Source organism: Ranitomeya imitator, chromosome 1 (genome assembly GCF_032444005.1).
Source record: "Ranitomeya imitator isolate aRanImi1 chromosome 1, aRanImi1.pri, whole genome shotgun sequence".
Classification (NCBI taxonomy): Eukaryota; Metazoa; Chordata; class Amphibia; order Anura; family Dendrobatidae; genus Ranitomeya; species Ranitomeya imitator.
The window spans coordinates 21,995,773-22,011,452 of NC_091282.1; the positions used below are offsets into that span (position 1 = coordinate 21,995,773).

At 45.0% G+C, this 15,680-nt stretch overlaps 1 protein-coding gene across 1 annotated transcript in view; it reads right to left on the minus strand.

The window, feature by feature from the left end:
* Positions 1 to 501: 501 nt before the first annotated feature.
* The window catches only part of DNAI1 (dynein axonemal intermediate chain 1), a 252,883-nt gene continuing 237,704 nt past the window's right edge, over positions 502 to 15,680 (minus strand). The window contains exon 21 of the mRNA XM_069745862.1: positions 502 to 689. Within this exon, the coding sequence (XP_069601963.1) occupies positions 585 to 689 (105 nt within the window). The 3' untranslated portion in view covers positions 502 to 584. The remainder of the gene's footprint in view (positions 690 to 15,680) is intronic.

The window sequence follows — 15,680 nt, forward strand, 5'->3', positions numbered from 1 at the left end:
CTCTGCTCCTCTGGTAAGTCTAGGACACATCCATAACTCTGCTCATCTGGTAAGTCTGGGGCACATCCATAACTCTGCTCGTCTGGTAAGTCTGGGACACATCCATAACTCTGCTCATCTGGTAAGTCTGGGACACATCCATAACTCTGCTCCTCTGGTAAGTCTAGGACACATCCATAACTCTGCTCCTCTGGTAAGTCTGGGGCACATCCCTAACTCTGCTCCTGGTAATCCTGGGGCACATCCATAATTCTGCTACTCTGGTAAGTCTGGGACACATCCATAACTCTGCTCCTCTGGTAATCCTGGGGCACATCCATAACTCTGCTCCTCTGGTAAGTCTGGGGCACATTCCTAACTCTGCTCCTCTGGTAATTCTAGGACATGTATTCTTGGTGGGCCTCTGGTCCTCCTTACGTTGCGGTGCTGATTGTATATGTATGATCCAAGGACCTGTGACAGTGGTAATGGTGGGCGGAGATAGAAGACGTCACAAATCCATAACACATAACATAAGGCTTTATTATAAACAGATGGAGCAGAGGATAGTCCTCAGATTCCCCAGATCAGGTATTGATCGGCCGTCACTTCTCAGGTTTGTCGTCTGGTTCTTGGACCAGGGCCAGTAACTTGTCCAGTTTGGCCACCTCCACCTCTGGACCTTTGGGAGCTTCTTGTCCCTTCTTCTCCTGAAATATAATAAAAACAAATGATGATGGGGGTTGTAGTCATCCCTACTAAACACGATCAGTTACTGATTAGCTGGAATCTCAGAGGTTGGAGTCCCGGGAACATTGGAACCTCTGTGTCCATGGGACGGAGAACATGAAAATTGCAGGAAATCTTGACTTCGATGAGCAAAGACTACGGTGGAAACGAGCACCGGACATGTTACTGGAAAGATATTGGTCTACAGATGCTCCTCAGCATCCACTGGCAGGGAATGACGTCTCTCCGAGTCCGGACTCTGCACCCAGTGATATAATTATCCACCACGCGATGAACGCAGCACATTCCTAATGAGTCTGTAACCAGAGGATCCCGAGGGGCGTCAATAGTTAATAAAGGGATCTCGTCTCCTTCATTTCCAGATTATATGACGAGCAACTACAAGTGCGGCCATATGTTCTGCAAATTATTCCACCGCGCCAGGTGCAACAACAGATCCCAGAATGCAAATCACTGCTGATGAGCGAGGAAGAACGGAGACAGAGAATTCTGCTCTGAAGCTGCAAGATAGTGAGTGCAGCTCTGGAGTACACAGTGTCATGCAAAAGTTTGGCCCCCCCCGGTCAAAGTTTCTGGTACTGTGAACAGTTAAGCAAGTTGAAGATGGAATGATCCCTCAAAGGTCTACAGTTACATCTAAAGATCTAAATATATACAGTGCCTACAAGTAGTATTCAACCCCCTGCAGATTTAATAAGATGCAAATAAGTTAGAGCCTTCAAACTTCAAACAAGAGCAGGATTTATTAACAGATGCATAAATCTTACAAACCAAAAAGTTTTATTGCTCAGTTAAATTTTTATAAATTTTAAACAAAAGTGTGGGTCAATTATTATTCAACCCCTAGGTTTAATATTTTGTGGAATAACCTTTGTTTGCAATTACAGCTAATAATCATCTTTTATAAGACCTGATCAGGCCGGCACAGGTCTCTGGAGTTATCTTGGCCCACTCCTCCATGCAGATCTCCTCCAAGTTATCTAGGTTCTTTGGGTGTCTCATGTGGACTTTAATCTTGAGCTCCTTCCACAAGTTTTCAATTGGGTTAAGGTCAGGAGACTGACTAGGCCACTGCAACACCTTGATTTTTTGCCTCTTGAACCAGGCCTTGGTTTTCTTGGCTGTGTGCTTTGGGTCGTTGTCTTGTTGGAAGATGAAATGACGACCCATCTTAAGATCCTTGATGGAGGAGCGGAGGTTCTTGGCCAAAATCTCCAGGTAGGCCGTGCTATCCATCTTCCCATGGATGCGGACCAGGTGGCCAGGCCCCTTGGCTGAGAAACAGCCCCACAGCATGATGCTGCCACCACCATGCTTGACTGTAGGGATGGTATTCTTGGGGTCGTATGCAGTGCCATCCAGTCTCCAAACGTCACGTGTGTGGTTGGCACCAAAGATCTCGATCTTGGTCTCATCAGACCAGAGAACCTTGAACCAGTCTCAGAGTCCTCCAAGTGATCATGAGCAAACTGTAGACGAGCCTTGACATGACGCTTTGAAAGTAAAGGTACCTTACGGGCTTGTCTGGAACGGAGACCATTGCGGTGGAGTACGTTACTTATGGTATTGACTGAAACCAATGTCCCCACTGCCATGAGATCTTCCCGGAGCTCCTTCCTTGTTGTCCTTGGGTTAGCCTTGACTCTTCGGACAAGCCTGGCCTCGGCACGGGAGGAAACTTTCAAAGGCTGTCCAGGCCGTGGAAGGCTAACAGTAGTTCCATAAGCCTTCCACTGCCGGATGATGCTCCCAACAGTGGAGACAGGTAGGCCCAACTCCTTGGAAAGGGTTTTGTATCCCTTGCCAGCCTTGTGACCCTCCACGATCTTGTCTCTGATGGCCTTGGAATGCTCCTTTGTCTTTCCCATGTTGACCATGTATGAGTGCTGTTCACAAGTTTGGGGAGGGTCTTAAATAGCCAGAAAAGGCTGGAAAAAGAGATAATTAATCCAAACATGTGAAGCTCATTGTTCTTTGTGCCTGAACTACTTCTTAATACTTTAGGGGAACCAAACAGAATTCTGGTGGGTTGAGGGGTTGAATAATAAATGACCCTCTGAAAAGACTTTTCACAATTTAAAAAAAAAAATAAACAAAGAAATAACATTCTTTTTTGCTGCAGTGCATTTCACACTTCCAGGCTGATCTACAGTTCAATTGTCACAATGCCAAGTTAATTCCAAATGTGTAAACCTGCTAAATCTGCAGGGGGTTGAATACTACTTGTAGGCACTGTATATATATATATATATATATATATATATATATATATATGTATATACAGTTGTGGCCAAAAGTATTGACACCGCTGCAATTCTGTCAGATAATACTCAGTTTCTTCCTGAAAATGATTGCAATCACAAATTCTTTGGTATTATTATCTTCATTTAATTTGTCTTAAATGAAAAAACACAAAAGAGAATGAAGCATTTTCAGGAAGAAACGGAGTATTATCTGACAGAATTGCAGGGGTGTCAATACTTTTGGCCATGACTAGATAGATAGATACACTGTGTTCCAAATTATTATGCAAATTGGATTTAAGTGTCATAAAGATTTAATTGTTTTGTTTTTCAAATAAACTCGTGGATGTTATTGTGTCTCAGGGCTCAATGGATCACTGAAATCAATCTTAAACACATGATAATTAGTTTTCCTGGTGATTCAAAATAAAGGAAAACTACTTAAAAATGATGTTCCACATTATTAAGCAGGTCACAGTTTTCAAGTAACATGGGAAAGAAAAAGGATCTCTGCTCCCTAAAAGCATCAAATAGTGCAATGCCTTGGTCAAGGGATGAAAACATTAGATATTTCCCTAAAACTTAAGCGTTATCATTGTACTGTTAAGAGATTTGTTGGTGAATCTGAGCACAGACATGTTTGTGCTGATAAAGGCATAATGAGGAAGGTTTCTGCCAGGCAAATTCATGGGATTAAGAGAGCAGCTGCCAAAATACCATTACAAAGCAGCAAACAGATATTTGAAGCTGCTGGTGCCTCTGGAGTCCCTCGAACCTCAAGGTGTAGGATCCTTCAAAGGCTTGCTGCGGTGCATAAACATACTATTCGGCCACCCCTAAACAGTGTTTCTGAGCAGAAATGGTTGCAGTGGGCCCAGACATACATGAACACTAATTTCCAAATAGTCTTGTTTACTGATGAGTGTCAAGCAACCCTGGACGGTCCAGATGGATTGAGTAGTGGATGGTTGGTGGAGACCACTGTCCCTTTATGAGGTTATAACTCTAGAACGTTTCAACGGATCCAAGTGATTCTGACACTGTTTTTTCGTGACATATTGTACTTCATGATAGTGGTAAAATTTCTTTGATATTACCTGCGTTTATTTGTGAAAAAAACGGAAATTTGGCAAAAAATTTTTAAATTTTGCAATTTTCCAACTTTGAATTTTTATGCAATTAAATCACAGAGATATGTCACACAAAATACTTAATATGTAACATTTCCCACATGTCTACTTTACATCAGCACAATTTTGGAACCAACATTTTTTTGTTAGGAGTTATAAGGGTTAAAAGTTGACCAGCAATTTCTCATTTTTACAACACCATTTTTTTTAGTGACCACATCTCATTTGAAGTCATTTTGAGGGGTCTATATGATAGAAAATACCCAAGTGTGACACCATTCTAAAAACTGCACCCCTCAAGGTGCTCAAAACCACATTCAAGAAGTTTATTAACCCTTCTGGTGCTTCACAGGAATTTTTGGAATGTTTAAATAAAAATTAACATTTAACTTTTTTTCACATAAAATTTACTTCAGCTCCAATTTGTTTTATTTTACCAAGGGTGACAGGAGAAAATGGACCCCAAAGGTTGTTGTACAATTTGTCCTGAGTACGCCGATACCCCATATGTGGGGGTAAACCACTGTTTGGGCGCATGACAGAGCTCGGAAGCGAAGAAGGGCAATTTGACTTTTCAATGCAAAATTGACAGGAACTGAGATGGGACGCCATGTTGCTTTTGGAGAGCCACTGATGTGCCTAAACATTGAAACCCCCCACAAGTGACACCATTTTGGAAAGTAGACCCCCTAAGGAACTTATCTAGATGTGTGGTGAGCACTTTGACCCACCAAGTGCTTCACAGAAGTTTATAATGCAGAGCCGTAAAAATAAAACAAAAATTTTTTCCCACAAAAATTATTTTTTAGCCCCCAGTTTTGTATTTTCCCGAGGGTAACAGGAGAAATTGGACCCCAAAAGTTGTTGTCCAATTTGTCCTGAGTACGCTGATACCCCATATGTGGAGGGGAACAACCGTTTGGGCGCATGGGAGGGCTTGGAAGGGAAGGAGCGCCATTTGGAATGCAGACTTAGATGGAATGGTCTGCAGGTGTCACATTGCGTTTGCAGAGCCCCTAATGTACCTAAACAGTAGAAATCCCCCACAAGTGACACCATTTTGGAAAGTAGACCCCCTAAGGAACTCATCTAGATGTGTTGTGAGAGCTTTGAACCCCCAAGTGTTTCACTACAATTTATAACGCAGAGCCGTGCAAATAAAAAAAAAGATTTTCCCACAAAAATTATTTTTTAGCCCCCAGTTTTGTATTTTTCCAAGGGTAACAGGAGAAATAGGACCCTAAATGTTGTTGTCCAATGTGTCCTGAGTACGCGGATACCCCATATGTTGGGGTAAACCCCTGTTTGGGCACACGGGAGAGCTCGGAAGGGAAGGAGCACTGTCTTACTTTTTCAACGCAGAATTGGCTGGAATTGAGATCGGACGCCATGTCGTGTTTGGAGAGCCCCTGATGTGCCCAAACAGTGGAAACCCCCCAATTATAACTGAAACCCTAATCCAAACACACCCCTAACCCTAATTCCAACGGTAACCCTAACCACACCTCTAACCCAGACACACCCCTAATTCTAATCCCAACCCTATTCCCAACCGTAAATGTAATCCAAACCCTAACTGTAACTGTAGCCCTAACCCTAACGCTAACCTCAGCCCTAACCCTAACCCTAGCCCTAACCCTAACCCTAAACCTAGCCCTAACCCTAGCCCTAACCCTAATGGGAAAATGGAAATAAATACTTTTTTTAATTTTTCCCTAACTAAGGGGGTGATGAAGGGGGGTTTGATTTACTTTTATAGCGGGTTTTTTAGCGGATTTTTATGATTGGCAGCCGTCACACACTGAAAGACGCTTTTTATTGCAAAAAATATTTTTTGCGTTACCACATTTTGAGAGCTATAATTTTTCCATATTTTGGTCCACAGAGTCATGTGAGGTCTTGTTTTTTGCGGGACGAGTTGACGTTGTTATTGGTATCATTTTTGGGCACAAGACATTTTTTGATCACTTTTTATTCTGATTTTTGTGAGGCAGAATGACCAAAAACCAGCTATTCATGAATTTCTTTTGGGGGAGGCGTTTATACCGTTCCGCGTTTGGTAAAATTGATAAAGCAGTTTTATTCTTCGGGTCAGTACGATTACAGCGATACCTCATTTATATCATTTTTTTATGTTTTGGCGCTTTTATACAATAAAAACTATTTTATAGAAAAAATAATTATTTTTGCATCGCTTTATTCTGAGGACTATAACTTTTTTACTTTTTCGCTGATGATGCTGAATGGCGGCTCGTTTTTTGCGGAACAAGATAACGCTTTCAGTAGTACCATGGTGATTTATTTCCGTCTTTTTGATCGCGTGTTATTCCACTTTTTGTTTGGCGGTATGAGAATAAAGCGTTGTTTTTTGCCTCTTTTTTTTTTTTTTTTTTTACGGTGTTCACTGAAGGGGTTAACTAGTGATATAGTTTTATAGGTGGGGTCGTTACAGACGCGGCGATACTAAATATGTGTACTTTTATTATTTGTTTTTTTTATTTAGATAAAGAAATGTATTTATGGGAATAATTTTTTTTTTTCTTTATTTAGGATTTTTTTTTTTTTTACACATGTGGAAATTTTTTTTTTAACTTTTTTACTTTGTCCCAGGGGGGGACATCACAGATCGGTGATCTGACAGTTTGCACAGCACTCTGTCAGATCAGCGATCTGACTTACAGCACTGCAGGCTTCACAGTGCCTGCTCTGAAGCCACCTTCCTCCCTGCAGGACCCGTGTGCCGTGGCCATTTTGGATCCAGGCCTGCAGGGAGGAGAGGTAAGAGACCCTCGCAGCAATGCGATCACATCGCGTTGCTGCGGGGGTCTCAGGGAAGCCCGCAGGGAGCCCCCTCCCTGCGCGATGTTTCCCTATGCCGCCGGAACACTGCGATCATGTTTGATCGCGGTGTGCCGGGGGGTTAACGTGCTGGGGGCGGTCCGTGACCGTTCCTGGCACTTAGTGCCGGATGTCAGCTGCGATAGGCAGCTGACACTCGGCCGCGCTCCCCCCGTGAGCGCGGCCGATCGCTATGACGTACTATCCCGTCGGTGGTCATACGGACCCACCTGACCTCGACGGGATAGTACGTCATATGTCAGAAAGGGGTTAATTGCTCACAATAACAGTACCTTTGACCAGGGGTGCACAAACTTTTACATGACACTATAATACAGGGTGAGTAATGTAATGTACGTGGGGGGCGGGGAATAAGTATTTGATCTCTTGCTGATTTTGTAACTTTTCCCACTGACAAAGACATGAACAGTCTATAATTAATTTTAACATTGAAACATTGAGAGATAAAATATCAAAAACAAAATCCAGAAAATCACATTGTATAAATTATATATATTTATTTGCAATTTGCAGTGAGAAGTAAGTATTTGATCCCTCTGGCAAACAAGACTTAATACTTGGTGGCAAAACCCTTGTTGGCAAGCACAGCAGTCAGAAGTTTTTTTGTAGTTGATGATGAGGTTTGCGCACAAGTCAGGAGGAATTTTGGCCCACTGCTGTGCGTTGTTGTGTCCCACGCTGTAATCCTCCATGTCTGGGGGATAATTAGTTTTCAATCTGGATGGAGCCAAGGTGCGACTGTCCAGGCTGAGACCCACTAGGGAATGAGATGCTGCGCGCGTAGCCTTAGTGACGTCACTGAGGCTGCGTTCCCAGCCGATATGAACTGCGGTGACCTCAGGACCGTGGGAAAATGCCAGTGATGAGGTCACCGCAGTTCAAGGTCAGTGTCTTCACAGCAGATCACCGAGATCTTGGCACTGTCCAGCTTGAAAACTTTTTACGCCCCAGACATGGATTACGGCGTGAGACAGAACAACGGACAGGTATGGAAAACTGTTGTTTTTTTATTTTATTTTTAATTACAGGAGATTGAGGGCGTCGGTGGAATTAGGCGAGGTTGTAAGTATGGTTTCATTTAGAATATTACAGAAGTCTTAGTCATTTTTTCAATTACAGGACTTTATTCTGGGTGTCTGTTTTTTTACAATGTGACTATGGGGTTAGTAATGGGGGCGCCTTATTGACTCCTCTCCATTACTAGCTTCTGGGCTTGATGTCACCTGACAATACAAAGGTGACATCAATCCCCCCCAACTATCACCCCATTTGCCACTTGGGAAGAGCCAGGCAAAGGGCCAGAATTGGCGCATATAATAGATGCACCATTTCTGGGCAGCAGAGGGCTGCTGTTTTTAGGCTGGTGGGGCAATATCCATGGCTGAGAATACCAGCCCCCAGCTGTGAGCTTTATAAAGGCTGGTTGTCAAAATGGGGGGAACCCCACACAGTTTATTTTCAAATTATTTGTTTAAATAATTAATTAAAACAGTGTGGGGACCCCTATATTCTTGATAACCAACCATGCAGAAGCTGACAGATGGGGTTGTAGCCCTCAACTGTGAGTTTTGCCTGGTTGGTTAAAGAAAATAGGGGGGAAGCCACGTTTTCATTCATTTAATTCATTATATCGCAGGCGGAGGCTGAGGAATACCCTGATCTTCCACTCCTGATGTCACTGTTACTAGTGGCAGCAGGTGTAGGATGATGGGGGTTAGAGTTCCAAAAGTCATCATCTGCTGTCATTGTTCTGACTTTAATATAACTCTCATCATTCTCCTCTGCTCCACCCACCGCTGGGGAACACTGTAGCGCTTCTTCCCTGGCGGCCATTCGTGTGGTACTGATGGGGCAACCTTATTACACACACAGACACGGATATCTCCGGTACTGGAAATAAACGGATGTGTGAAACCGGCCTAATACAGGATGTAACTCACGATCAGTACAGGATCAGTAATGTAATGTATGTACACAGTGACTGCACCAGCAGAATAGTGAGTGCAGCTCTGGGGTATAATACAGGATGTAACTCAGTATCAGTAATGTAATGTATGTACACAATGACTACACTAGCAGAATAGTGAGTGCAGCTCTGGGGTATAATACAGGATGTAACTCAGGATCAGTAATGTAATGTATGTACACCGGGACTGCACCAGCAGAATAGTGAGTGCAGCTCTGGAGTATAATACAAGAGGTAACTCAGGATCAGTAATGTAATGTATGTACACAGTGACTGCACCAGCAGAATAGTGAGTACAGCTCTGGGGTAGAATACAGGAGGTAACTCAGGATCAGTAATGTAATGTATGTACACAGTGACTGCACCAGCAGAATAGTGAGTGCAGCTCTGGAGTATAATATATGATGTAACTCAGGATCAGTAATGTAATGTATGTACACAGTGACTGCACCAGCAGAATAGTGAGTGCAGCTCTGGGGTATAATACAGGATGTAACTCAGGATCAGTAATGTAATGTATGTACACTGTGACTGCACCAGCAGAATAGTGAGTGCAGCTCTGGGGTATAATACAGGATGTAACTCAGGATCAGTAATGTAATGTATGTACACAGTGACTGCCCCAGCAGAATAGTGTCTGCAGCTCTGGGGTATAATACAGGATGTAACTCAGGATCAGTAATGTAATGTATGTACAGAGTGACTGCACCAGCAGAATAGTGAGTGCAGCTCTGGGGTATAATACAGGATGTAACTCAGGATCAGTAATGTAATGTATGTACACAGTGACTGCACCAGCAGAATAGTGAGTGCAGCTCTGGGGTATAATACAGGTTGTAACTCAGGATCAGTAATGTAATGTATGTACACAGTGACTGCACCAGCAGAATAGTGAGTGCAGCTCTGGGGTATAATACAGGTTGTAACTCAGGATCAGTAATGTAATATATGTACACAGTGACTGCACCAGCAGAATAGTGAGTGCAGCTCTGGAGTAGAATACAGGATGTAACTCAGGATCAGTAATGTAATGTATGTACACAGTGACTGCACCAGCAGAATAGTGAGTGCAGCTCTGGGGTATAATACAGATACATAGTATATATAATAATACACAGGTGGGGGTCACTATGTAATAATGTACAGGTGGGGGTCACTATGTAATAATATATAGGTGGGGCTCACTAAGTAATAATATACAGGTGGGGGTCACTATGTTATACACAGGTGGTGGGGGGTCACTATGTTATACACAGTTGGGGGGTCATTATGTTATACACAGGTGGTGGGGTCACTATGTTATACACAGGTGGTGGGGTCACTATGTTATACACAGGTGGTGGGGGTCACTATGTTATAGACAGGTGGTGGGGTCACTATGTTATACACAGGTGGTGGGGTCACTATGTTATACACAGGTGGTGGGGTCACTATGTTATAGACAGGTGGTGGGGTCACTATGTTATACACAGGTGGTGGGGTCACTATGTTATACACAGGTGGTGGGGTCACTATGTTATACACAGGTGGTGGTGTCACTATGTTATAGACAGGTGGGGCGGTCACTATGTTATACACAGGTGGTGGGGTCACTATGTTATACACAGGTGGTGGGGTCACTATGTTATACACAGGTGGTGGGGTCACTATGTTATAGACAGGTGGTGGGGTTACTATGTTATACACAGGTTGTGGAGGTCACTATGTTATACACAGGTGGTGGGGGGTCACTATGTTATACACAGTTGGGGGGTCACTATGTTATACACAGGTTGTGGGGTCACTATGTTATAGACAGGTGGTGGGGTCACTATGTTATACACAGGTGGTGGGGTCACTATGTTATACACAGGTGGTGGGGTCACTATGTTATACACAGGTGGTGGGGTCACTATGTTATAGACAGGTGGGGCGGTCACTATGTTATACACAGGTGGTGGGGTCACTATGTTATACACAGGTGGTGGGGTCACTATGTTATACACAGGTGGTGGGGTCACTATGTTATAGACAGGTGGTGGGGTTACTATGTTATACACAGGTTGTGGAGGTCACTATGTTATACACAGGTGGTGGGGTCACTATGTTATAGACAGGTGGGGCGGTCACTATGTTATAGACAGGTGGTGGGGTCACTATATCATACACAGGTGGGACGGTCACTATGTTGCAGTATATTAGTGACCTCTTCTCCCTGTCCTCCTTTCCTCCCTACGCTCACTGTCGGCTGTATTGGGGGGGGGAGGGCTGTGTTTCGGGGATGAATATATAGGTCATACATTCAGCTCTAATGGAAGGTTTTGTTTTATATGAAGACATCAAGGGTCCGGATAAAAGCCTCATTAATCACATTGGTGGAGGTCCGGGTGATCCGTGCAGAAAGCTCTCAGCTGCTGCACTTGGCTTGTAATAGCACGTAGCCCCCCGGGGTGAGCGGCATCATAAGACCCGTTATCTGCAGCCGGAGATGTGCTGAGTGCGGAGAACCTGGGATGAGAATAATGCCGATTACAGTCCAGCACGGCCCATTACACGCGAAAACACAGACCCTCACAGTGAGGGGAGAGGGGGAAGCTGCAGAATGATGCATGGGCTGTTCTAGATGTCACACTTAGTAGTTGTGATGGGGTCAGAATCCCCAGGGACTGACTGCTTTTACTGTGAAGAATCCTGCCCTATACTGATTAAGGAGCTGCCTTTCCGCCACACAGACAATGTGATAGGCCGAGGGTGGGCTGAGCCAGGGGGTAGAGGCATATGCGCCCCTGGTTCGATACTCTGGTAATAGATTAGGGTCACCCAGCTGCTGGAATTTTAGCAGCATGTACCTTTACATCACCCGCGGCGGCATCATAATCCGTAAAGATGCAGAGCATCCCACAGATTGTAATGCAGCTGCACATGGATTAAAGCAAGGGACGGTGCAGCTGAGGCACCTGACAGCCGGGTAGCGCTAAACAGTTCCTAAGCTAACAATTTGACAGGGGCACGCCGTCAGCTGTTGCTTTTATGTCGCTGTACTGTGTATATAAGAAGGCTGCATATATAGGAGTGATGTACTTCAAAACGGGGCTGAGAGGATTGATGTACTGCATGATGGGGCTGTACATAGAGGGGCTGAGAGGAGTGATGTACTACAGGATGGACCAATATATAAAGGGTCTGAGGAGTGAGGTACTGCAGGATGGGGCGGTATATAGGGGGGCTTAGGAGTAACATACTGCATGTTAGGGCTGTATATACAGGGGCTGAGAGGTTTCATGTGCTGCAGAATGGGGCAGTATATAAAGGAATGAGATGAGTGATGTACTACAGGGTGGGGCTGTATATAAAGGGGCTGAGAGGAGTGAGGTACTGCAGGATGGGTGCAGCATATAGAGGGGCTGAGGAGTGACATACAGCATGATAGGGCTGTATATACAGGGACTGAGAGGAGTGATGTACTATAGGACGGAGCAATATATAAAGGGTCTCAGGAGTGAGGTACTGCAGGATGGGGCGGTATATAGAGGGGCTTAGGAGTAACATACTGCATGTTAGAGCTGTATATACAGGGGCTGAGATGTTTCATGTGCTGCAGAATGGTCCAGTATATAAAAGAATGAGATGAGTAATGTACTGCAGTGTGGGGCTGTATATAGATGGGCTGAAAGGAGAGAGAAACTGCAGAATAGGGCTGTATATAAAGGAATGAGATGAGTGATGTACTACAGGGTGGGGCTGTATATAAAGGGGCCGAGAGGAGTGAGGTACTGCAGGATGGGTGCAGCATATAGAGGGGCTGAGGAGTGACATACAGCATGATAGGGCTGTATATACAGGGACTGAGAGGAGTGATGTACTGCAGAATGGCACTGTATATAAAGGAATGAGACGAGTTACTGCAAGATGGGGCTGTATTTAGATAAGCTGGGAAGAGTGATGTTCTGCAGGATAGGGTTGTATTTAGAGGAGTGATTATGACATGATGGGGCTGTGTATACAGGGGCTGAGAGAAGTGATGTACTGCAGAATGGGGCTGTACATACAGGGGCAGGGGGCAGAGATGTACTGCAAGATGGGGCTGTATTTAGATAAGCTGAGAGGAGTAATGCTCTGCAGAATAGGGCTGTATATATAGGAGCGATGTATGGCATGATGGGGCTGTGTATACAGGGGCTGAGAAGAGTGATGTACTGCAGAATGGGGTTGTATATACAGGGGCAGAGAGAAAAAATGTTCTGCAAGATGGGGTTTTATATAGATAGGCTGAGAGGAGTGATGTTCTAAATGGAGGAGGAGCAAACCATGTACAGCCGCTTCACAATCTGTAAGACAAGTCCACACAGGAGCACGGCCCTTCAGGTGACCAGAGCGCAGCGCTTGTAGGCTGTGACACCAGGTGAAATCGACCACTCAGCAGTACTCAGTCAGCCCCTGATCACTACGCGTCTTGACGTATCAGAGGGGCGTTCACCATACGGAGCGTCGCTCCTGTCCGTACCAGTCCGGGTTCACAGCAGGATTCCAAGAAAACCCTAACAGGCCCTGGTCATAAGAAGTTCACCCTGGTTTCCTCTCCAGCCCTGACAAGGGCGCTGCACGCCAATATTGGATTCGACCTCAGGTGGTGTCAGTAATATGAAACATATATTTGGGACGTGCAACAATAGGGCTACACACCCGTGAGTTTTCTAAGCGCAGCGCCTAGCAGAAACAGAGAAATGGATTACTGCTTAACCAGGGCTCATACCCACTTTGTGTTTATACTTAAATGAGCCCCCATGTCATGCTGAGCATAATGATAACTTTGTCTTTCTTCTACGAGAGTCATACACCGAGATATGGTTTGAGATGGCTTTTCATAACTTTGAAAAAGGGCAGTATTCAGCCTCCGAGTGAGGTCAGCACAGGGGGAGTGCCTTGGTTTTTGGCACAGGTATAAAATAATGAGACTTCATTTTTCACTAACTTTTGTCCATGAAGCTAGCCGAGAGATGCTCTGTAATGCATCTTGATGTATCGCCCCTCCCCTGCACAGCATGGTGACTATGAAATGATATGAAAGAAATGTAAGTCTATTTTCATCTTTAATCCCCTTTATTTTTCTAATCGTCTGTATATACGATAGTTGTCTCTTTTTATAATATCTTGCTAAACTTTTGTAAACACTGCCTACCTTTTGGAGTAAAATATATAAAATATATAAAATTACTAGCTTCATTTATCATTGCTCTATAACGTACTTTCCCGTTCTCTGAAGTAAATTACGCTACTAATTAGGTTGGCTCCTGACCCATTATTAATTAAGGAACAGGAGCTGGTGGCAGCGGAATAGTCCTGCGCTGGTGGGTAACGCTGGCAGTGACAGAACAAAGTTCTTATAGTGTATTGCTCGGCTGCGGCTGGGAATAATTATATTACCCTCACTGCAGTGTGTGCCCCACAGCCAGTACATAGCAGGCAGCCTTTCTGGCGACTAATTATGCTAGGTGCAGTTCCATGACTGACCTGAGGGTAAGGGGGACGCCAGAGAACTGGGAAGTGGGATATAGATAAATCCCTTTCAAAAAAGAACCGGGGACAACCAAACAACCCCAGTTCATGACATATTGGTGCTAGCGGTGGGGATGATATAAATATCCCCCTGTGATTCATGACATCTGGGAAAATATGTTACCATCTGGGTGGAATAATTATTATACTACCAGTGATGACGGCTGGGGGGGTTTCATTATAATCAGGGGATAATATGTTATTATAGTATGGGGGGATTATTATTGCAAGGAGGTAAGTGATTATGATAGGGTCGGGGGGATTTCTGTTGAAGCATCTTTGTATAAATGGAGATTAAGTGCAGATTGAGGCCGGTTCTTACTGGCCGCAGGTTTTGCTGCATTAACAATATGTAAAGCATTTGTGATTAATTACTAATGATTCAGCAGGAAGAGACTGAGTTGTAGGAAATGGTTTGTTAGTAGCCGCAGCTCGGGCGCCCACTGAGTGCTACACGAGAGCCAAGGATGGGCTGCACCTCGGACACACGCTACATGAGAGCCAAGGATGGGCCGCACCTCAGACACACACTACACGAGAGCCAAGGATGGGCCGCACCTCAGACACACGCTACATGAGAGCCAAGGATGGGCCGCACCTCAGACACACGCTACATGAGAGCCAAGGATGGGCCGCACCTCAGACACACACTACATGAGAGCCAAGGATGGGCCGCACCTCAGACACACACTACACGAGAGCCAAGGATGGGCCGCACCTCAGACACACGCTACATGAGAGCCAAGGATGGGCCGCACCTCAGACACACGCTACATGAGAGCCAAGGATGGGCCGCACCTCAGACACACACTACATGAGAGCCAAGGACAAGCCGCACCTCAGACACACACTACATGAGAGCCAAGGATGGGCGGCACCTCGGACACACACTACATGAGAGCCAAGGATGGGCGGCACCTCAGACACACGCTACATGAGAGCCAATTATGGGCCGCACCTCGGACACACGCTACACGAGAGCCAAGGATGGGCCGCACCTCAGACACACACTACACGAGAGCCAAGGATGGGCCGCACCTCAGACACACGCTACATGAGAGCCAAGGATGGGCCGCACCTCAGACACACGCTACATGAGAGCCAAGGATGGGCCGCACCTCAGACACACACTACATGAGAGCCAAGGATGGGCCGCACCTCGGACACACACTACATGAGAGCCAAGGATGGGCGGCACCTCGGACACACACTACATGA